General features: G+C 49.6%; 1 protein-coding gene across 12 annotated transcripts in view; it reads left to right on the top strand.

Moving 5' to 3' along the window:
- ZDHHC14 (zinc finger DHHC-type palmitoyltransferase 14) overlaps positions 1–24,283 on the top strand; it is a 276,013-nt gene that overhangs the window by 218,985 nt on the left and 32,745 nt on the right. For 10 of the 12 annotated variants that reach the window (XM_045080132.1, XM_045080126.1, XM_045080124.1 and 7 more), the window contains 5 exons: positions 2,230–2,355; positions 7,528–7,665; positions 10,948–10,996; positions 22,074–22,176; positions 23,254–23,363. In XM_045080132.1, the coding sequence (XP_044936067.1) occupies positions 2,230–2,355; positions 7,528–7,665; positions 10,948–10,996; positions 22,074–22,176; positions 23,254–23,363 (526 nt within the window). The remainder of the gene's footprint in view (positions 1–2,229; positions 2,356–7,527; positions 7,666–10,947; positions 10,997–22,073; positions 22,177–23,253; positions 23,364–24,283) is intronic. The other 2 variants (XM_004770891.3, XM_004770889.3) reach the window with 1 other exon arrangement.

The raw sequence follows: 24,283 nt of genomic DNA, 5'->3' as shown, positions 1-24,283 counted from the left end.
ATGAAGAGGAATTCCCAGACAGCGTTTCTGGCCCTGCAGACCCACAGACAGTGGGGAGCCAAGGCTGAGAGGGGTCTGGGCAGGCTCATAGAATGACTGCCAGGAAGTAAGACTTCCTGAATGCCCAGGCACTGGCTTATTTCAGAGTTTCACCACACAGCAGGGACCACCCATGCCTCAAGACTGTTGTCTTGAGAATATGCAAATTTGAACTTACATTACTGATTTTGTCAAAATGAGCCAGAGCTCTAATCCAGCAACTAAATTCCAGGAAGCTCAAAGAGCTCAATAGTGGGGCTCTCATCTGAGTCTTCCCGAGGCCAGAGATGCTGGGACAGCGAGACCGGAGAAGGCAGTGCCATTTGCCTGCCTCATTGGAACTGACACTTCCTAGGATGCCCCCCTAGGATCCCAAATTTAAGAATTCTTTCCTTCTACCTCATAATGGGCTGATTCACTTTTTAAAGTCATCGTATTTCTATTACCTTTCTTATATCTCTTTTCAAAAACTATTTGTATTACAAACTAAATTGTCTTTTCCTGCCTTCCTCCCCATTTTGGGGAGATACTATTTCTCTTTGCTTCTCTGGAAAGACATTCATTTTCCCCCCTCTTTTCAAGTTTTGTTGTCATCTTTGTTTCTCAGCCATGGTCTCCCTCATGGCACAGCTGCTTCCAAAGGCTGGCTTCTCCCCTGCGTGCTTCCCCTCCTTCTAGAAGCAGAAAATTCCCCCAGCATTGGAAACCAGCCTTACAAACAGAAGTTAAGCAAACTGAGACAATTCAAGGAAATAGAAATGTGTACAGATTGCCATTGGGGGAGCTAAAGGCACCTTAGTTTTGTGTTGTCAAGTTCCCTCCCTCAATGCCCAAAAAGACTCAGTACTTTGCCAGTTAATGGAGAAGCTAGAGCAGGGGTGGGGGTCGGGTGCAAATGAGACCATGCTTTGATTCCACATCACTGCCCAAGGTGACGTTAAATTGCATTGTAAAGTTTACAACAACTCTACATTTACTTGTTGGTTTTACATGGGAAATTTTAGTTTTTTAACCAATAGAGCTAAAAGCTGTAGAATCTTAATTTATAGGCCATTTGCAAGGGCTCAAGACTGGAAAAAATCCATACAGGGACTAAGAAAACAGAGTCATTTTGCATTTTACTTTATAGCTCACAGGGGCCTTGGAGCTTATCGAATTCAACTTTTTACACGTGAAGAAATTGAGTCCCCATGTAGAGATGATAAATGAAGGCCACAAGATTAGTCAATATGATATTACAGGTAGAATTCATCTTCAGGTAAGGAGCCTTACTCCTTAGCAGTGGGGTAGAAGACCTTCCCTGATACGTCCCTTTGCCCCAAATAACCCCCAAAGCCCACAGTCGCGATAGATTTGTCAAATCCATATGTCTCCAAAGGAGACCCCTCTTGTGATTTTCCCTCTGCTGGCAATGTGGTCATCATTTGATACATTGGAGGACTTCCTGATTGAGGGCAGGCATCCCCAGACTTGAGCTAGCTAGGTCTTGCTGGGTTGCGGGTGCCCAAGTTTGCTGCTCTAGGAGGCAAGGGCCGGGCCTTTAGGCCCATCTGATACAGCAACCAGCCCAGGAGTCAGGAACAGGTGGTGGTTTAGGGTTCGGGTTAACACCTGGACTCTAGTGCCAACTTCTCCAGCTGCACTTTCTCATCTGTAAAATGGGCATAATAGTGTCAACCTTACTAGGTTGCCTGAGAAGTAAAGGACACATTCATGTGAAGTACTGAGCACAGTGGCTGGCAAGGACTCGTGGGGATAAAAGTGGGTAAGAGTGAGAGAAGGAGGAGGAAGTGGAGTGAGCATCCCAGGCTGTTTTCCAGAAACCTAACCAGTCCTTGAACATAGCAGCAAAGCTGTTTTAACTTGGGCCTTACCAAAAGTTTAGAACGGTATGAATTATTTAGTGTCTAAGAAGTGCATGGGAATCATAAAGGCCAGATAACAATATGTACCACTCTAATATTTCATCAATTAAAAAAACAAACAAACAAACAAACAAAAACAGTATCTCATAAGGCAAGATTTTTCTAATTTGGGATGTTGAAAAAAAAAAGCCCTAGGTTTAAAGAAAAAATAATTTCCCATTTCATATATTTGAAAACATTTAACTTAATTTAGAGGTAACATTTAAATTAGGAGTTTTAAATTTCAGTTGTATATTTCCATCTATTTTTTCACATGATTCCCAAGATGCTCTTGGGGGAAGAAATTGGGATTATTTCCCTTCCGACCAAGCTGAGATGCAGCCCAACCAGAGCCCAGAACCATTGTCTGGAAAATGCACAATTTTCTGGTCTGCAGCTGCCTGGACTGAGGGTACGGTCTTCCTCTATCTTTGGATTGATTCCACTCTTGAGGGCCTATATTAGAGCCAGACTTTGAGGAGATTTTAACCTCTTAAACTTTAAAGCATTGTATTTCTTTCTCTGGCAGCCTTCAAGTACAACTTCTGCAAATATTTTTGCCTTAATGTTTCAGTGGATTGTTCTATCCTTGCGCAGTTTTAATACCGCTCCTGTTTTCCTTGTGTTTGGGGTCTTTTTCCTATTCCATTCCTTCCCCTGATCTTCCTTTAGTTGGAGGAGAGACACAGTCTCCCCTCCAAACCTGCGGCTCTCGATGGGCAGAGTGTCTCTGGGTGATTCCCTCCTCTGTAAAGTGTGGGCATAGCACCTACAATGGGGCTGTTATTCAGGATAAATGACAAATGACAAGGTAATCCTAACAACACATAATACATCATGACGTAACAGGCAGCCGATAAACGGTACCTTCAATCATCACTAATAATACTGTGTTCATTATTATTTTGAGTTTTGAGCTAACAAAGTAAGACCATAATTCGTTTTTCTGGGGCCTCCTTCCCCCACTAAAGATCTCAGGGCAGGTGACTTTTTGAAGTTGGCCTGCCTCCCAGCCATAGCATCTGGGTCTCCCAGTCCATCCTCTGGAGCTTTTGATAAAACCTCCCCGCCTCCGTCTGTTAGTGGGAGAAGCCAGAGGCCCCTTCTCGCCATGCGATGACTCACACTGACTGTCCAGTTGGTGCTCTGGTCGACAGCTGCCACCCCTCAGGCTTGTCTGAGTGCTTTCAGATCTCACGGACCCCTGCCTTTTCCTCAGGTTGGCTCGCCCAAAATCTTCTCTTTCACCAGCATATTCCATGTCTGCACCTGGCAACCAGCGATCGCTTGGATACCTACCAAAAGCCATTAAAGGCATCTCTTCATTGGCTTGATGCCTGTGTGTTGAGTGTCTGCCAGGCTGTTTGGGTAGCTAGAAATGGTTTCTTGCTGCACACTCACCTGGGGAAGGAGGAGAGGACAATTCACAGATGATTACAGGGCAGCGTGGTGCTAACAGCGCTGAGGTCAGGGTGCCCCAGCTAGCTCCTCAGATCTCCAGTCTTTTCAGAGAACCTTCCATGTTTGTCTGCACCTACTGCCCCTCTGTGCTGTCCCCCTCCCGTCAGGCTCTGTTCCGGTGTGCAGGGAAGGCTGAGCACAGATCCAGGACAGTGCGACAGCACAGGAATAGCTCCTGGTGCTTTGGAAAGGAACCCTCCAGAAATGCCACGGTGTAGAGACCACTCCCTTCTGGCAGGGTCCAAACTTGAGAATCAAGGGCTGTGGCAGCAGCTCCAAAAAATTTATTCTTAAAAGACTCTCCCAAAACACCCCATACACCCACCGCCACCCCCAACCCCAGGACAGACGACACTCCATTTAACTTTTCCCTGCAGGAAATACACAAACTGACCTCTAGTGACAGCTGTTCGAAACGTCCCAGATGTTGCGGACGCATGCAGCTACCTTTGCCAGCTGTTGGGTCCCCCTTCTCCTCCCTCAGATGACCTCTTGCCCAGGCAGTTCCTGCTTCCCACAGGCTCCCCGAGGGCATGTCATGCACACTTCCTCTTGCTCCAGCTCGGCCTGTACCCAATTCCTGTCTGCTCCTCTCCCTGGAAACTGAGTCACAGGAGTCTTCCCATTCAGAACAGCCCCAGGTGCCCCCTGAGCTTCCTCCACTCCGAGCAAGGGCACATGTGTTCTGAGCAGAGCCATGCAGGACGGGGTGAGCACCCCTTGTCCTGCTTTTATCCCCTACCCGTAAAGGGAGGACGCGGTGTGCTTGCCAGCACTGGCGAGAGAGAGCAGACTGCGTGAGATGCTAAAGTAGCTTTTCTCGGCGAGGAGTTCACTCCTTAAGTGCAAGAAAAGTTAGGAGTCTGAAAATAAAGCATCGCATCCAATAAGATGAGGAGCATCTTGAAGCCACGGAGTGTTGTTGTTGCTGTTGTGTTCCTTCCTGGCACTTGGCATGGCACGGGGCACCTGCAGAATACTCAGGAAGGGCCACGTGCATTTCATGGCCAGGAGTCCCGGAGGCAGATGGAGCGGGCTTCGTGCCAGCTTTGCTGTGCACCAACTGAGCGCAGTGTTGGGCAACACGCTTGCTGGTGTGGACGTCCTCTTGGGAGTATGAGCGTTTATGCAGCCATTTGACAAACATGTATTAAAGACTTAGCGTAGCGCTGGCAAACACAAGCAAAAAATGAATGATTGTGGAGAAAAGTGGGGGTAGAGTGGACAGGACCTGTTGAAGGTGGCCCATGCCATTTTGGCATCACCAGTGTGTGGTTGGATGAAGAGAGACGGGACGAAGAGAGACTTCCCCGTGGTGGAGAATCCATGGAGAGGAGAAGGGGCCCAAGCTGAGCCCCAGCGGGCAGGCCACCGCCGCTAGTCGGGCAGAGAGGGACGTGGAGGAAGGGGCTGGGAGGAGGGCGCCGGGAGAGCCGGCGTTCCCGCCATTCCTGGTTTTGTAGGACCCTCCCAGACGCCATGAGCAAGGGTCTCCTGCCCCTCACCTTCCCCAGCTGCTCTGCCTCCCGCCGGAAGAGCAGAGTTCCCGCTTAGCTAAGACTTCTCAGCTAGAAAGAAAACAGCCGCCTGCCCCGCTAGCCATGGTCTACCGTGGGCTACAAAGACCCTGGTGCTTCGAGGGGCCGTGTCCACAGTGCTAGTTACACCTCCCAAGCCCTGATAGATACTTGAGGCAGAGGCTCAGTCCACATCGTATCTGGGGTTTGGAAATCGGCTTTCACAGCTGGAATCAGAAGTTCCAATCTAGCATGTCCTCCTGTGCCCCCGGGTGTCTACCTCCCATTCCCCTGTTCGGTCCTCATGGATCAAGAAAAAGAGGCTTCTCAAAATGACAGACTCAAAGTCTTAGGAATATCTGGTTGGTTCAGATTTTTTTTCCTTTTTTTGCCTTTCTTTGTGTAGACGTCTTCTCGTATAGTCTGGGAGAAATGAGGTGGTTTTGGCACAGGAGTTAACTTTTCCAGCTGTGTGGACTCGGCAGCCCACGTTAACACAGGACAGGGGACTGCCACCAGAGATCCCTTCGCGCAAGTGTCAGCTTCGTACCGGCCAGCAGCTTGTCACTAGGCCAGTGAGCTCTGAAATCTCTCTTTGGCTCCTCTGTTCACACTGGCCGTTTCTCCATAACGCACCTTGAGAGCTAGGATGGATATTACAGTTCCTTTACCACCACTGTTCCGAATGACCCTTGTGCCCTTTTCAAGAAGCAATCTTGCAGGAGACATAAAATGGGAGATGAGTGATTTATGACAGGTGACCAGAAAGAAAGGACCCTCTGCCTTTCCTGGCTTTGGACTGGCTTACTTACATAGTCGCACCTCCCAAAAGCCTCTCTGTATGTTTTTAAAACATAGATATTTAAAATCTGAAAACTGGGTAGAAGATAAGCTTGGGGAAGACCCCAAATGAAAAGCTAAGGTGTCCCCCGCCCCCCAGTGTTTTTGGCCCCCGTGGGCGGCAGGCGGTGTAATCAGGGTGAGTGTGTTAGTAGGACACTCCACATAGTCCTTCTGGAAGGAAGATCTGCTGAGCCGCGAGAAGAGAAGCCCTTGGCCATGACTTGCAAGGGGAGGGACAAATCACAATGGCATTACAGAATTTGTGTGAAATTCCTGCAGTGAGAAGATGTGAATTTGTCCGCGGGCTTCCAGGGGAGACAGTGTTAGAGCACCCAGTGTCAACCCTCAGGCGTCCGCAGGGCACCAGGGCCAGCGTATGGGGGCGGGGCTGGCCTCAGCTTCTGGCCCCCCTGCTCCTGAGGGGTCTCCTCTCCTCTTTCTAGGACTCAGTTTGCTCCTCTAGAAAAGGCAACGTCATTTTTCCTCCTAGAAATGGCTCAAGGCCAGGGGTATCAAGACATGCAACTTCTCTCGACAAACCACAAAACACCGTGTACTTTTTTTTTTTTTTTAAGATTTTATTTATTTATTTGACAGAGATGACAAGTAGGCAGAGACACAGGCAGAGAGGAGGCAGAGAGGAGGAAGCAGGCCCCCTGCCGAGCAGAGAGCCCGATGTGGGGCTCGATCCCAGGACCCTGAGATCATGACCTGAGCCGAAAGCAGAGGATTAACCCACTGAGCCACCCAGGCGCCCCAACACCGTGTACTTTTAAAAATGCGCTCCCAGATATTAGGTAACCCCTCAACAAGCCTGTAAGAGCATCTTCCCTTTACAAGTAACTTAGCTGAGAATTGCGGACTAAAAAATCTAGTGTGTTACATTGGACGTGAAGATCACAGTTTGATTTTTAAAATACAGTTTTCCTACAACTATTGAAATAGTGGAGACATTCCTTGGGAAATGGTTGTTATGGGATGTGAGAACAAGAGGAGGACCCCTCTGTCCTACCGCCCCTGTGACCTCTGTCTGTGGCTACTCGCACGCACACACGCACCCCCGTGCACGCATGCGTGCACACAAACAAGACAGAAGACTGTTGTGTGAATCTCGGAGGCTTTTGCAGAAGAAGGAAATCTTTTCTCATCATGATAAGAATTTGAGTTCCCATTCCTTTAAGTTACTGCTTGAGAGGAAGGTGTGTTCCTTGTTTTTTCAAAACAGCTAAGTTCTGTTGGAAGAATGATTCTGTTCTGGAAACATCTTCATGTTAAGCATTTCCCTGAGTGGTGCATTTGGAAATATGCGGTTGGATGTAATTTTGTGGTACAGTTGACCTTGACCAGCACAGGCCAGGACCTCGTTGGGCCGGTGATTCCTGGACAGTCCTCCATAAACACAGCGCAGTGCTGTGAATGTATTATCTTTTCCTTACAGTTTCCTTCATAACATTTTCTTTGCTCTAGCTTACTTTATTGCCAGAGTAGAGTATATAATAATATAACGTGTAAAACGTGTGTTACCCGACTGTGTATGTGATCGCTGAGGCTTCCAAGCAACAGAAGGCTATCAGTAGTTCCATTTCAGGGGAGTCAAAGTTAGATGGGGTGTGCAGCTGTGCGGAGGCCAGCATCCCAAACCCCGGCACCGTTCAAGGGTCGATGGTTTGTCAGAGTATTGGGGGGCAGGGAGGGGCTCCCTCGAGTAAAAAGACATTCTATTAACTGATTTCCTTTTTTTTTTTTTCTGCCTCTCATTTCAGAACGGTTTGATCACCACTGTCCCTGGGTAGGCAACTGTGTGGGGAAAAGAAACTACAGATTTTTTTATATGTTTATTTTATCTCTGTCTTTTCTGACAGTCTTTATATTTGCATTCGTTATCACCCACGTCATTCTTCGTAAGTATGCTGGCGAAATCAGATGATGTATGTAACCATGTGCCTGCCTTTGGTTTTCTGATTTAATTTTGAGTTAGTATTTTGATCATTTCGGGCTCTTTCTTCTCTTTTCCCCTCTCCTGTTCCTCTCCTCACGTCCAGCCTGCCCCTTCGTGTACGCCCCTTCCTCCCTCCCTGTCTCCCCTCCCTCCCCGCCCTCCCTCCCCGTCCCCCCTCTCTGTCACCCCCCAGCCTCTTTCTCTGCCCTTCTTCCTACCCCTTGTTCCTCCTACTCCCATTCCTCATCTTTCCAGCCACAGCTACCAGATCACCCAGATCAAGCTCTCTTTGCACTTACAAGATTTTTTCCTTCATAGGCTTGCCCCTGTTCCAACCTCAGTGACCTCACTTTCTCTTTGGCTCAGGGATCCCCTGGAAGACTCATTCCCACATTTTGCACAAAGGATAATGTGCTGTAATGATAAGCATCAAACAGTAGTTTTGTTTTACTTTTAACATGATACTGGCTTATGTAAGAACAGTCCCCATCCTGAGAAAACAATGTCTAGGGAATGAAGACTGGGTTTCCACACACACACACACACACACACTCTAAAGATACACAATCAAAAAGATTTCCAGTTATCAGGTGACCATTAGTAAATCCCTGGTATACGAAGGAAGCAACTTTATTAAAAATGAGATTGGGATATTAAGGAGATTAATATGTATTTGCCTAGGCAGATGACATTTTTCATTTCCCATTCTGAAGGTCATAACTTTGAATTTCTTTTGACTTCTGGTTATCCACTTTCCAACAACAGGGAATGATGAGAAGGAAGGAAATTGGCTTTGAACTATAAACTTAAGCTTTTAAATTTCCGTTCCAGTGCCATTAGCAACATTAAAGTCGAGCACTGCTTCTTGTCCACATTCCAGAAATGGAACCGCCCATTAGCAAATGCAGAGCTCCCTTTTGCCCTGTTTCTGGGAGCATCTGAACACGGCCTCCCTTTCTCCCCGTGGGGCAGTGCTGAAACGCAGAGGGTGTGCTAAGGCTAGAGTTACTCTCGGCCTCTCTTTTAGTGGGGCGGGGGCTTAAGCCAAGGAGGCAGTATGGAGAATTTCACATGGATGTGTTGGTCAAATTCAGACATGAAGTAGAATCTCCCAAATTTTCATGACATTTTAAAACTTAGGTCCCCTTCTTTGGGCTGAAATCCCTTCATGCCAACGGGACTCGGGCTGGGCTTCTATGCTTGAGGGCCGAGACCCCGTGCGCTCCCAAGAAGGGGCTAGCCATTTGTTAGAGGCCCTTTCCACACTCACCATGGCTCTGCAAAGGCACCTTTTCCCTCTCATTTCAGAGTTGAAAAGTGGTAAAAATGCAGCCAGGGTCCTCTCTGCATCTTAAGAGGCAAAAGAATCAGAAACAACTCGAGAAGAAATAAACACCGAGACCTCAGTGCATTTAGGACATTAAAAAATAGAATTTAAACTTGACATTTTTGGATCATCTTTAGCAACTTCAGAATGCTTTTCTATGTATATTATCGGGACATATCTATGACCTTGCCCCTGTGTTCTGGACACCAAGGGCCAGTTTTTGCTTGCACACCTGCACACGTGAGCTTCGGGAGCACACGCACACACACACAGTGAAACTGGCCACTGCCCCCACAGTTGGGTGATGTACACTGCGCTTTATCTCCCTTCAGGTTTTAGTCACCCTAGACCCAACAAAATGGAGTTTGCTGTCATTTACGCTTATATATTTTAATCCCATCAAAATAAAACAACAACAACAAAAAAACCCCAAAAACATTCAGAATTTATCTGCTTGCAAGTTACCCGAATATGTTGAACAAGAGCAAATAAGGATTTTCCTCTCCTCTTATTCTGCACCCACCCAACGCCCCCCCCCCAACAACCCCACCTCCCCCTGACTTGGCTCGGCACTCAGTGCTCTCAGGAAGGGTATGTTTTTACATGGCTCCCATGATCCCCCAATATTCTGAAAACATTGGCCAAGGCAGGACACTGAGAGCAGCTGGAGAACTGTCCTGAGTTTTCCCTGCCAGGTAACAGGCTCCGGGGGTTGGGGAGGAGGGGGTTGGAGGCCATGACAGGAAGGGGAGCCAGGGCGGAATCCTGTGGCAGCAGAGATTCTGAGGAAGCGGACAGCCAGACTTCCTCATTGAGAATAGAAAGTTTGGGAAAGCGGGCCAGTTTAGATTCAGTAGGGAAAGAGAATTCATTTCTTTTAATGTCCTCATTTTACTTCTCTAAGATCTGTCCCAGCCCACTTGCTGGTTTTGCCCCCCTGGCCTCACAGAGACGGAAGCGACAACCTTAAGCTTTCCTTATTCATCTTCCCACCTTTGGGCATCCTAGCCCCGGGCACATCTTTGTGCCTCGGTAATGGCCACTGGGGAAGACAGCACAGAGGAAACGGGACTTTGGGGACAAATGCTTAGCCCTCCCGTGGCCAGCCACAGTTCCCTCTTACACAGAGGGGTGTGGGACCCTGCCTCTCACTCCCCCGTGCAGCTGCGGCAGCACGGGACACTGTGCCCAGCCCAGCTGTTCCTCTGCTGCTGCTCCAGGCCGGATTCCATTCCCCACATACACAGCTTCACCCAGCACAGCAGGAACCGCTCAGGGATGGGAGCTCCAAGCATTCCTCCTCTTGGGCTTTTGTGTTTAAAAACCATGACGACAACATGTAAAAGACAAAATGTTTCTTGTCAGATGCATCTTTCCTCAAGCCCCTAAAGAAAGTATTTTTTGCACCAGCAATTCACTCCTAAAGGAGTGAATAATAAATTGTCACTTTATGAGCTATGTTGTACTCCGGGTGCAGATAAAGACATCTTTTAGACGCAGCCTAATTTATAGGATGTCCGAGGTCAACAGTTAATGAACTTTGGAAAAACAGTCTTTCATAAGAGAAGAGGAAGAAAATAACATCCCATATTCTGTTTTCCTATTAAAATGAGGAAAACAAAGGAGTAATCAGAACTATAATTTATGGGAAAGTATGCAGACATCCATCTGCTTTTATTGAAAAAATATCCTGCAGATGTTGGGCCTAATTATGAATCTGCCATTTTCTTGTTAAATAACTTGAGTTGGATCTCGGTCCCGGATCAGCATCCTGGGAGCCGTAGCACAACAAAATGTAATTATTTAATTGATCTTTAGACACCTATTATTTTTATGTAGATGAGGGAACTTCCAACTTAAGGGCTGTTTCTCTGGAGGTGAATGTTTGAATACTAAATTTTTTTTTCATTTCCACAGGTTCACAGCAGACAGGATTCCTAAACGCACTTAAGGACAGTCCTGCAAGATATCCTTTGGGGTTGCCCTGGTTCCCACAATGCTAACGTGCTAAGTATTGGGCTGACCTTCTACTCAACTACCTCTTCCTCTGTGCCTTCACTTTTCTTCTCAGAAATTGTATTCTCCTTTGTTCCTTCTAAAAAAGTATGTTCACGTGACAAGCAGTAGCGTCCAAAGGTTTGAACCTGGGCATGACTCGTTTAGGCATGTATTAAGTTGAGGTGCTCTCGAACTAGGAAGCTAAGTGTAAATCCTTTCTCACTCTCAAAACATGCATTGATTTTTGTTAAATCAGGTTGGTATGGGCAGGAGTCCAGTGGACTTCATTTTGATGAGCAGGGGGTCCATGCGAAGTGTTTACAGACACCCTTGGTGGGTGGCCTGCTTGCTATGAGGTCACCAGATGGGAATCCTCGGACCCCCTTTATGGATTCCTTCTGGGAGTGCTGTTGGGCACACCTTCAAGCAGTCCAGATAACCTAGATTATTCCCAGGCTCAGAACACCTTTTCACAGTCTTGAATGGACTAACTGAAAGATGGTCAATCTCAAGACATTTGGATTGATCCCACCCTGCCAAGCAGTTTGTATGGGCATGTGCTATTGTATTTTGAACTTCTTGAAAGAAAATGTTCACCCATGATGGGCTTGAATGGGCTCCTTGCCTCACCTGTCCCCCTAGATTTCCCATTCATTAGTGTAGGGTTGGCCCCCTGGACCCACTGACCTGGCTCCATCTGGGACCGCCTCTCTTCCTTCTCCGTATAACCAAGTAGACTGCACTTGAACTTCTCATTTCTCCCAAAAGTCATCTTCATCTTGTGGTAGAGGATTCTTAAACAATGAATGAAGAAGTTTGCTAAGACGTATATATCATTTATATCATTTCGTTATTAAAATGAACCAGCTCGTGTTTGGGGGCATGTGTGTGTGTGTGTGTGTGTGTGTGTGTGTGGTGTTACTTAGGTATTTGAAAACAAATGTGGTCCTGTATATATTTTCATTCTATAAAGTATCTCCATTTTGGTACTTCTGTATTTAAAGCACAGAATGTTGGTTACAAGTACAGAGTCTATAGTCAGCTGATCTCCCAGAAAGGGGGCAGGGGCATATGGAAGATCTACAAAGCCGACTTGAAGAATACATTTTACAGGTACATCTGTCTTCTATGAAGGATCTGGGAGGCAAGAGTTAGCTAGAAGTTATCCAGAAGGAAAGGTGGTCCTGAGATCAAAATTGTCAATGTCCGTGGCCGCTAAGAACAGGTCCCACGGGAAGGGTCATTCTTTGTCTCTCTTCCCAGTGCTGTCAGCGGCGACTCCGTCCACCATCATCTCCTCTGTGCCCTTCTGTTGTCACATGTTGCTTGGGTATATCTTATAGTCAAGACTTGTCTTGAAGAAGAGGCTCATCTGTCTTTCAGAAAACTGGTTGCATCATGAAAACATGCCGGTCTCATGAAGTTTTATAAATGCACCTGAGAACCAGAACTGAGGACTGGGCTGCAGCCGGAACGCCTTCTGAAGCCTCGAGAGGGTGGCAGCCTAAGCCACCGCCCCTCCTCTGTCCCTGGCACCTGTGATTTCTCCGACAGTGTGTGCCTGTATGGATGCCTGTGGAGCTTTCCAGACAATGAATGGGCATCAGTGATGGGGACTCTTCTGCACGGGGAGGGGAGGTGAAAGCCTGACCTGGGACCTGGGGGATCTCAGGTGCTCCAATCCCTGGGGACAGCAGGCTCCTTCCTGCTCGCTGGGGCTCACCTCCATACCCCCTTCGTGCACAGCTGTCCCCCTGGAGCAGAGCACACGCACTTCTTGTGTGTGGTTGGTCTGTTGCTGACGGGTCTTCCTGATAGCTGTTACAGACCTCCCAACGCATGGATCTTATCATATCCCAAGGAAGGACCAAAGAGCGAGATCTGGATTCCTGCTTACCCTCACAGTTATGATGTTTAGGGTCATTTCTTTGAACCCTTTTGTGTCTCAAGTTGTTGACCTGCTAGAGTTAGCCATTCCGTACTTGACATGCTGTGGCGACAAAGTCAGTTATACGAAATATAAGTGAGAACACCCAGCACCAGAATATTGTTTATGTGCATGACAGGAGTGATTTCAAAGAAGCATCTTTTGTGGCAAGATGTCCAATGGGCGGTCTCTTCCAGAACCTTCTTTTAGAGCACATGTCTGCTCATTCTCATGATTTGGCTGTGCTCTTGTGTATAATCAAGAGCATTGCGTTCCTCGGGAAGGGAAGCAGACAGATGCTGCTGGTGGAAAGAGCGGCCCGCTGACTTTGCAGGAGAAACCGTCCACACAGAAAGGAGAGGAGAGAGAGAAATGCTCTTGTCAGGTTCCGAGCAAATTTTAGCTTGTTTTCCCTCCAAATAACATTCTCAGGTAGAAGTAAAGAGTCTTAGCTATGGCCCAGATTTTGAAAACACGCAGGCATCTCAGTCACTGCCTTTCCAGATGGTGTTGCGGGATCTAGGGGCTGAGGTATATCCCTTCTTGTGTGTCACCTGGACATGTCCACTACGTCAGGAGCTGGGCAGCCACCTAGCCCAGTCAAGAGCCTGTGGCGGCCACGACCTGCTTGTGATTGTGGGACCCCAACATGCGCCTGCTGTATTTTGGAGGCTTCAAGCAACATAAAGTCATTGCTGTGCTGTTCTGTAGGTCAGAAGGCCGCAGGCTTGGCTCATTTTTGCTCTGGGTCCCACAGCGCTGAAATCAAGGCATCACCAGCCTCGACTCTCATCTGGAAGCTCCAGGGGAGAACCCTTTCTTGGGCTCATTGGGTTCTTGACCATGTCCATGGGATGTAGGATGAAGGCCCCTTTCTCCGTTTTCAGATTCAGGACTTCCTTACTCTTCAGAGAGAGCAGCAGCGGGCCGGGTCCCTCCCACACTTTGAAACTCTCCCGCCGGTCCTCCGCCCACCTCTCCCACCTCATCCAGAAAGGCTCTCCGCTTCTGAAGCGCGGCCGCAACCTGAGAATTCAGGACGATCTGCCCATCTCAAGGTCTGTGCCCTTCCATCTGTCTGATGCCCTGCCAGAGGACATCAGGGACCAAGAGCAGGCCCCCAGGGGAATGTGACAGCACAGCGGCCCAGCGGGGACAAGACGGGCAGGGAGATGACAGGAGCTGTGTGAGCAGCATCTTTCTTTACTCTTTCGGAAACAGTGGGGAACTTCAGGAACATCAGACTTGCCCATGCTAAGAAGTGAGGTGCTGGGTTTTTTTAGTTACAAAGAACATAAATGAATTGAACACCGAACGCCCCCTCCCCCGTCGGTTTGACTCCCGCCAGGCTCTGGGTGCTGACGCGTCTTCTCAGTTTGGAGAAGAATCCCTCCTTCTATCGAGTGAATCTATTAAAAGGGTTGAGGTCTGATGATTTATCATGAATTGTTATTCCAGAAGGAAAAGCATGCCTTAGGTCTGTGGGGCTGTGATGTGTTTTTGAGAAAATCCGAAGTTCTGGTTCGGAGTGATTACATGTGTGTGGTAAGTCAGGCCAGTTCCCATTCAGTTATCTGTTCAGTATATCCGGCTCCTGCCTTTCCTGTGGACACATGTGTGGCTTTGGGAGGGGCACGGGAATGGCCAGGTGGTACCAGTGAGGGGCTGTTCTCAGCTCGCAGGGGAAGGTGTGCTCACCGCTGGGGCAGCAACCCCAGGTCACAGGGACAGGGGCGGTCCCAAAGATGATGGATCATGCTGCTGGGATGGTAGAAGCTTCTAACATCAGATCATGTTAATGCTCCCAGGCTCCCTTCCATCGCTGAGGCCCTGGGAGTCCGGGCCTCTTTGGAGGTGGCTGGTTTCTGACGGATGAGACGGATCTGGGAATTTCACCCTCATGGAAACGGCTGCCTGGCTGCCGGCCTTGCTGCCCTCAGCTCATCCTCTCCAGCCCCGCAGTCCCGACAGGGCCAGAGTCTGTCCCGCGCCAAGTTCTTAGAACAAGAGGTTTTCTGGGGCGTTGCCTGAGCGCAGAACTGAAGTCCCCTGTTGCCTCTGCCTGTGACCCAGCCGAGAGTTCTCGGGCAAGAAAATAACTCAAATTTATGTTTTCCGTGGCCTCCAATCTGATCTCCGGACCATGATATCAAAACATCGTGGCAAGGAATCAGGGCACCGGCAAAGGTTTCTCTCTCGGTGGATTTACCGCAGACTATCCAACTGGGAGCCGTGTCGTTGATGAAACAAGAGAAATGAGAAGCACAGATGGCGAATTAACAGCGAGCTGAGACACCTTATCAGAGATACTGGCGCGAATGAGGGAACCACCAATGCCGAAGCGCATTCTATCCAAGGGGGCAGACAGCGAGGGTGGGCGGGGTGGTTCATGCTTCTCTTCAGCGAGCATCTGTTGATGCCAAGATCTGGTGGAGGACTCTGATTTCTCAAAAGCAGAATAAATCTTAAGTGGCATCAGAAATCATAGAGAGCTTGCGCTGGGGCCGAAGGGTGGGGGCTGGTTCCAGAAGGGCATCGCGCAGGGGAATCAGGAAAGGCTTTGGCAGGTGGTGTTTGCACAGGGCTTGGAAAGATTTGGGGGGGGCTTGCTAACAGGGGACATGGAGGGGAGAGGTCCCCAGCAGAACTGAGAGCCTGAGCAAAGCCTGGTGGTTGGGGAGGGGGCGGGGGTTGGCATCTCAGCACGTGTCAGGGAAGAACAGGGAACATGTAGGGCCGGAGCTGGGTTTGTGTTCATTCGTTCCCTCAACAAGGTTTGCGGGGTGCTGGCTCCCAGTCAGCCGGCCTTCTGCCCTCATGGTGGAAGCCCACAGATGCCCTTGGGCTCATACACGTGGTCGGCAGGGGCAGGGAGGCCGGGACGGCTACCCCAGTTGAGGGTAGGGGTCAGGAGTGACTGCTCCCAGGAAGGGAGGGCCCTGAATAGCTTGGAGTGGGACCACCTTCCTCCCCTGGAGGCTAGGGAACCAGCTTAGATTTTTGCCAGGCGATGACATCCCCAGAGCTGGGTTTTGGTGTTGCCTTAATAACACTCACCTTGCAGCAGGGAATTACAGGGAAGGAGGGAGGACATGCTTATAGGGGAAAGGCCCCCAAAATTGAATGAGTGACTAGGGGACAGCTTAGCCAGCAGCTCGGCAGTCAGATCAGTATTGCTGGGAGGGGACGGGGTGGGGGGTCAGAGCCAACTCTGAGGGTTCAGCCCTGGGTGTCCAGGAGAGAGGGCACAGCAGAAAAGGGAGACTGCCAGCACTGGTTTCGGGGGAAATAAGTCCTATTTGCAGTCTACTGAGGAGCAGAACCTAAACGATGACACCTCCCCCCTGCCCCAGGAACCGCTGTGTGAGACTAGAAATACCTTCAGGATCCTCTGTAGTTCCTTGCATGAAATACAGAAGGAGGAAGAAGTCAAGAGCCTGCGGTGATCATGCTCCAACCTCACAGGAAATGGGGCCCGTCACACGGTGCCTGGGGAGCCATATGGCCACGCCCTTGGCTCCCCAGCTTCGAGGTTCCACGAGGTGGAACCCCACAGGGACAGGACCCCAGGGCGGGCGGTGTCATTTGAGGAGGAGCCAGAGAAGGGAAGCTCTGTGATCAGCGGGTCGTTGCAATGAAATGGCATTAACATCCAATTAAAAGGATTACAGTCATTTTTAATCATGACTTATTATTCGGTGCTCCCAAACGAAGAGTTTCCAGTGGTTGCTAAATCAAATGGTAATTGATTCTGCGTGGGTGGAGGCTTCTGACAGAAAGCCTTTTTATCCCCAGTTTGCATTCATTTCGAGGCGCAATGTCTGAAAGGCACCAGTGGCCTAATGGACATGGTTCTGTTTGAATGGAATGTGGTAGAAGGCTTAGAGTTGGCTCAGCGCCCCCAGGAAGGAGGGACACCGTACTGCCTGTTGCAAAATTAATGAAGGCAGCACAAGCCTTTGCTAAACTCAGCTTTTAGGACGGACCCTTCTGTCCCAGTATCTGTGGATCCTCAAAGGGACCCCAGAAAATCAGTAGGACAGGCGCCCTGAGGTCCCTTACAGCTGAGTCAGCACTGAAGGGTCATGTGCCCCCAATTTCTGCTCAACAGTGTCGCCAGAACTAGGGGCCGGATCTTCTCACCGCCAGTCCCTCTCTCCACGCAGGGAGTGGAGATGCTTTCCCGGTGCCTTGACCAGTCTGACTGGGGAAGTCCCGTGAAGAAGCAGCATCAGATTACATCTCATGAGGGCACAGAGTCGGGGAGGATGGTGTTGGGTTTCTTAAATCACCCAAGTACTACAAGAACATACTCTCATTGTAAGAGATTTCAAATGGTCAGAAAGAGAAGCATTAAAAAAAGGAGCACTGCTCTTGACCTTGTCAGTGTTTGTGGGTCTTTCCAGATGGTATTCTGGTATGTCCGTGCACATACCAATGAGCCATTGCAGGGGCAGTATCTGCCACGTGAATCACCGGGACGTGAAGGGCCTGCACCCCCGACGCAGGGTGGCGCTCTGGTGACAGTGGCACGAGCTGCGTTTCCCATCTCTGTCTAAGGACTATAGGGTCATCCAGTAGATGTGGAAAACATGCTGACAGATTCCTGACCCCAAATATCCACAAGCATCCAATGCTGACGTAGACACTGAGTCGAGAGAAGAGAGGGCAGCTTCGCTGAAGGCCGCCCTTCCACAGAAACCCTTCCTGGGGGGGCGCGCTGCCGAGTTTACTGTAATTTTTAAGGGGGAAAAGAAAAGATGACCAAGAACATTTGTTTCTTACATTTTAAACATCAGAACTCGCAACAGAGACCTGAAGCAGATTAAAATTCGTGAGGGCTGTGGCTGCAGAGAGAAGTGCCCCTCAGCCCCGTAGGCCACCCAGAGCCTGGGTCACCCAGTGCTCAGGAAGGAAAGCGCCCGAGCCAGAGCCCAGACTCGGCATTCCCCGGCCACTCTCGAACCCAGAGGATTTGGGTCAATGAGGAAACGGACATGAAACACATACTTTTAAAAAATAAACTATTACCCCAATTTGGTGCTGGGCAAAAAACACTATTGCCAGTCTGATTGACGGAAACTGGAAAGGTGGCTGGCGACATGCTAAGGAAGACAAGACTGTGGGACAGATGGGTCAGGTTCCAGATCACAGGTGGCCTTGCTGCTGTAAGTGGCAGCCTGTCCTGGGACATTGCCATCGCGTGGGGTCTTGGGAAGGGTTCTTTCTGTCCTAGAAGTCTGGAGACCAAGTTCTAGTTCTGTTCTACCGTGAACTGCTGTGTGAGCTTCTAAAAGTGGCTTGACCCCTCTGGGCCTCAGCTTCCTAGCTATAAAATTAAGGGATTATAATAAATCGGGACCTCTTAACTTGAGGTCTGTGTGTATCTGTGGAGAGGTATCAGAGAAGTTTCCAAAACTCCTGAAATTATAAGGGGGAAAAAAAACATGTGTGCATATTTTTATGAGAAAAGAGTGGGGACCCAGGAAGGTTAAAAATCTTTGGCTCCATGATCTCTCGCCTTCTGTGATTTTCCAGATACTGAGATGCCCTCGCTAGGCTATCCAGCACCCTGCCCACATGTCTGCATTGCTTACCTGTCATGGGCATACAGACCCCTACTCCCGTTGAGCAGGGAGGGAATCCCTCCCCACCTCTGCTGGCCTCAGTGCAGGGCTGGCTGCACACACAGAAAGGCCCCGAGCCGGCGCTCCTGGGATGGCGCGGGAACCCAGTGGGACGGTGTCTGCCCATCAGCATTTTCCAGGCTTTTGCATTCCCACAGTCATCTAGTGATTACCTCGATGTGCACTATCCTGGGCTAGAAGCTACAGAGAATAGAATGCCAACACCCCCCCCCCACCTCCACCCTGGCCACACAAGGGGCTCCCTGTCTTACTGGAGGCCAGAGGGAGACAGAGGCTGGCTGTGGTAACTGCTGTAATTTGGAGCCATCTCTGAGGCAGTAAACATCCAACTCTTATTAAATTAGCTCTCAGTGGAATTGGCATGTTTTTTTTCCCTCATTTCCCCTTTTAAAACTCTCAGTAAATAGGTTTGATACATTTAAGAGAAATTTTTTTCAAGATTTTATTTATTTATTCGTGAGAAGCAGAGGAAAGGGGAGAAGCAGGCTCCCCACGGAGCAGGGAGCCTGATGCGGAGCTCGATCCCAGAACCCTGGGATCATGACCTGTTGCCAAAGGCAGATGCTTAACCGTCTGAGCCACCCAGACACCCAAGAGAAATTTATACTGATCTTATCATGGCATAGGTATTTTCATCATCTGGCTATCAAGTCGGTGAGAAGATGTGTTCAGTTATTTGTCCCCCTGCCTGAAAGTGAAGTTGAAGGGGAGTGGTCTACTTAGGCTGCCACAGGGTCACAAATCCGTGACAAGGAGTGTCCCCATCTCCCCCAGGGGGATGCGGTCAGCGTAGAGCCATCAGGGCCTTCGCAGGAATAGGAAAGGAACCAGCCCACGGCTTTTCTGTCCTAGTGGCCCAGCCACACATCCAGGAGTCCATTCCCAGCTCTACTATTTCTCAAGCAAAGTACTGAACTTCTCCCTGCCTCAGTTTCCCTATTGGGTAATTGGGAATCCCATTTCTCACTGGGTCTCTGACTGAGCATCAAGTGAACTCATCCATGTGAAGCCTCTGGAGTGCCACCTGCCGCGTAGCCAGAAACACCAGCCACAAGTTGTTAGGAATGGCGATGACGGCTCCTTACCATGCGCAGTGGTGGGGGGTGTCCGCCGGGAGGGGCTAGCGCAGGGGGCTGCGTCTGGCGTCCTGCCTTGTCTTCATGTCATTCGGACCCAGCTCTGAGCTAACCATGCCGTATGCTATTTATAAAACATCTCTAAAGCTCATGAGATACTAATACAGAAAACTGCAAGCTTATTTTTGGAGCTGTAAGCCTTGAATGTTACATGTCCGCTGGTAACAATGCCTCCTCCGACGAGTGGTCATGTTAGGTGGCGCTGCAAATGGGGCAGCAGCCAGAAGCTGGGCAGAAGCCACTTGAAATGCTGTGATCCTCCTGCATGGGCATGCCTGTTTTTAGATGGTTCATGCATTAGCATTTGTGTCTGTTACGACGCCACCATCGTTCTAACCGACTGTAAACTTTTGGCAACACCGAAGTGTTCCTGAGACAGAAGTTTGGCTCTTCATGTATTATTCAGCAAATAAGTCCTTTGCCTTCATTCTGTATTCTCTTCTCTACCCTGACCATTGCTTGTTTCCGTGTCATGGGTCCTCTCCTCTCTGACCTTTCTAGCTCTTGTCTTTTCCTTCCAGTTGCGCAAATTCATTGCCAGGGTCACCTGCCTTAATGCAACCCCCTTTTCCTTGAATCAGCCTTCCCACTGCTCACCTCCATCATTTTCCCTGGGCTCCGCTTCACCTCTGCCTTTACACCCTACGGGGTTTGCTTGCCCCGTCTGTCCCGGGAGGGGCCGGGGATGGAGGAGGGGCATCTGTGAGCCCCCACCTGTGAGAAGGCAGCTGAGAATGAGACCATCTTTGCTACAAGGGCTACCATCCGTGTGTCCCCAGGTGCACCCGAAGCCTCCCCTCATCACCATTTGCCCCATCTGGACAACCCTGGGAGAAATGAAAGGGGGTGCCCAGGCTGGTGGTCCCCCTGGCATGGGGTCTGCTTTTCTGCATCTCTCTCTTACCCCCACCGGTCCTCCCCATGTGTCCATACCTACCTGCTTTTCCAAAGCGGTGCCTTAGTTTCCCTTCTCAAAATATGTAGCTACTCCTCACTTCTGTCTGCCTCCTGCCTGTCTCTGTGAGGAACGGACAAGGCCCGCTGGGAACCCCCAGATGTTGGCATCTGGAAGACTGGGTACCTGGGGCTGTTCCCTCTTAGCTAGCTGGCAGAAGAACGTTCTCCTCTTCACGTGTCCATCTAACAGCAGAGTAGTGTTTTTCTGAGTGCTTGCGGTTTCTAGAAATTCAAACCTTCGAAGAGTAAAGCATATCTCTCCGTCACACAGAGCACAGCCCTTGTTTCATCCTGGTGCCGAAAGGCAGTCAGGCAGGAGCCTGGTGGCTTCTCCCGTTTCGCATGCCACCCCATGTGCGTGGACGATGGTATTTGTTAATAATGACATGGCAGATTCTGACACCACACTGAATACTGTGTTCATTTCTCTGGCCTAAAGATGAATTATTTCCAATCCTGGAAAAAAAAAAAATCAATGATGGTCTACTACAGCATTCTATGGCTTCTGTCCTTGGGAGCATAAAGAAAGCACGGGATTTGCTCTCTCCAAGCCTGATATGACTTATCGATGGGGGATGCATGGTGTGTATTTCAACTCCCAGACCTAGGATGGATATTTTTGGTTTTCCCTGTGAAATGTTTATATCTTGTAAATAGAATTTCATGAACATTCGTGGGAAGGAAGACACTCTAGGTTGTTTTGTGTCATCTGTTGAGGGACACCACACTTTCCTCTGGCTATGGCACATCTTGTGGAATTCTGGACTCCCCCTCCCTCAATGTCTGGAGAGCATCCGCATTTCCTAGTCACCCGTCGACTAGCTGAAAATGGCCCCATGTGTCAGCATGGGTTAAGGGGCTGGAAAGAAGTCCCCTGACTTAGAAATACCCCTCCCCCGATGCCACTCTGAGAAACGGCCCCCTGACTCAGAAGCCCACTCATAGTGGGGGGCGGGCAGCCACCGTTGGGTGAAGGGACCGTCAGGGAGAGAGAAAACATGACGAGAAGGCCTGCCCAGGCTCCCAGGTACCAGTGTCCAGACCTGTGCCCAACTGTCAACTGTTGTTTTGTGACAATTCACTCCTACCCTTGACACCAGACTGGGGGAGAGAAGTAACTGTCGATGTGACAGCTCAGGGAGCCCACTGATGGTTCACTGAGCATGAACGAGGTGAGGTTAGAAGAGAAGGGGACACATTGCCAGCCTGAAGGACGCCGCTCTGACTAGGCATGGCCCTGACGCGAAGCAAGACAAGCTCAAAGGCCTTAGGGAGTGTCTGTGGGTGTTTCCCATCCAAACCTCATGTCATCCTGGCTCCTCGGGCACCCTGAGAGTCCCCCTGCCTTCCCCGTTCTGCTCCTTGACTCCAGGCCACTGTGCTGGAGGCCGTGGTGTGCTTCTTCTCCGTCTGGTCTATTGTCGGCCTCTCGGGTTTCCACACGTACCTGATCAGCTCCAACCAGACGACGAATGAAGATGTAAGTTCCTGGCAGGCTGCGGTGCTGGGTGTAGGCGTCTGTGTCCAGAGGCAGAGGGGGAAAGGAGACGAGCTTGGGGGCCAAGGCCTTCTGCATATCCCAGTCCAGGTGTGAGCCTCTGGGAGCCAAGAATGTTGTGGAAGCATCTTCATACATCAGCCTCCACGATTCCCAGCTGGGGATCTCCGAATTGTCCTACTTTCTGACCATGTCAGTCAGATTCTGAGGTTGGCTAAGGGACACCCAATTCCAGACGCTGAGGGAGGAGATTCTCTTCCTTTTCAGTAGTTTTGTGAGCAACCTGTTACACGTCCCCTGAAAGGACACCGTGGCCGGCTGACAGGGTGAACGAATGAATCCACCTCTCAGGTTTACCACATGAGAGTTCCGTTTCTGGAGGAGACCACCCTGACCCAGAGTTTCACTTTCTGTCCAGGATTGCCTGTGTGTCCTTAATGAGGCCAGAGAGGAGGTATACAAAGAGAAATCCTGATGGTGAGGTTCCTCACAGCCTGGTCCTCTCTGCTCTGAATATTTAGCTTCTGACAGTTTCTGTTAGTACCACGATTAACTACCTCAGATTCGGTCAGATCACCTTAAAGCCTGGAGAGATACGTGAGTTAAGAGAATATTAACAGTTACGTGTATTTGGTAGCTGTGGATATTCGCATCTGTGAGATTATTTGGGCAACACTGTGAGGCCAGATTCCGTTAGGCTGTAAGTTGGCAGGGGAGCCGTGTTAACCATCAGCCACCATTCATTCATTTAACTATTGCTGAGCTCGCCAACTGTGGGTCTGAAAAACCCTCCACAGGCTTATGTGAGCTGACCTTCTGGAGCCATGTAATAGAAACAAGAGATTATTGTCCCCAAAGAATGTTACTTTCTCTCTAATGTGACCCAGGTTTGGTTCACATTAGAGAGAAAAAAACATTTGCCTGTTTTTCTGGAGAAAGTGTCTCGGCTTCTCCTGGCAAAGAAATGAGTAAAGATGACTTCGCATTCTTTATGGCCTTCCTCCAATCCAGTTTCCCTCAGCTGTGGCGTTGGTGTTATTGTCTCCCTTTTTCTTTCAGATTAAAGGATCTTGGTCAAATAAAAGAGGCAAAGAAAATTACAATCCCTACAGCTACGGGAACATCTTCACCAATTGCTGTGTTGCCCTGTGCGGGCCCATCTCTCCGAGGTGAGATTCGGAAAGCGTCAGGCGCTTTTGCAGACCTCGGAAAAGCCAACAACGTGTGTGTGGCAGCACAGGCCTTGTGAGGTAGAGACCCAGCCACAAAACCCGCTGTTAGATTTGATAGCACCCTCTGGGTGATCGCCAGGCCAGGGGTCGGCTTTGTGCCACGGAGACGTGGCGTTGGGGCAGTAGAGATCTGGCTCTGCTTATGGTGCTGTTCCTGTCATCTTTTTGGTTCTTTCACTGAATGCTTGTCAAGGATGAGGAAAATCTCCGAAGGATCAAGATGGGGAAACTGGGGCATGTGACTCCCATTAACTGTGGCGTCATCTTGAGCATCCGTGCTGAAGAGAGAGTGGTGGTTAGACGAGTAGGGGGTCCAGGACGCAATGGAGGAAGCAGTTAGGAAAGCTGTAGAAGTGGGTGCTGAGAGCTGAGTTTCCATGGCGGTGGTAACGCGCCAGCACTGTGATGGCAGCCGCTGACGTTCATGAGCAGTGTTTGATCCGCTCTAAGTGCTTTATGTGTGTTGGCTTTTAAAGATTTCATTCATTTAGAGAGAGAGCCCGTGCACCCGAGTGGGGGGAGAGTTTCAAGCAGAGGCGGCACTGAGTGTGGAGCCCTATGCAGGGCTCGATCTCACAATCCAGAGATCACGACCTGAGCCAAAATCAAGAATCTACTGCCCAACCAACTGAGCCGCTCAGGCGTCCCTATATGTATCAGCTTTTAAAACCTCACTCTGGGGCACCTGGGTGGCTCAGTGGTTAAAGCCTCTGCCTTCGGCTCAGGTCATGATCCCAGGGTCCTGGGGTCGAGCCTCACATCAGGCTGTCTGCTCAGCAGGGAGCCTGCTTCCTCCTCTCTCTCTGCCTGCCTCTCTGCCTACTTGTGATCTGTCTGTCAAATAAATAAAAATCTTT

This window comes from Mustela putorius, unplaced genomic scaffold (assembly GCF_011764305.1).
Source record: "Mustela putorius furo isolate JIRA1106 unplaced genomic scaffold, ASM1176430v1.1 tig00000450_pilon_pilon_pilon, whole genome shotgun sequence".
NCBI classification, from domain to species: Eukaryota; Metazoa; Chordata; class Mammalia; order Carnivora; family Mustelidae; genus Mustela; species Mustela putorius.
The sequence above is the reverse complement of the archived record's forward strand: the minus strand, read 5'-3'. Positions and strand labels throughout refer to the sequence as shown.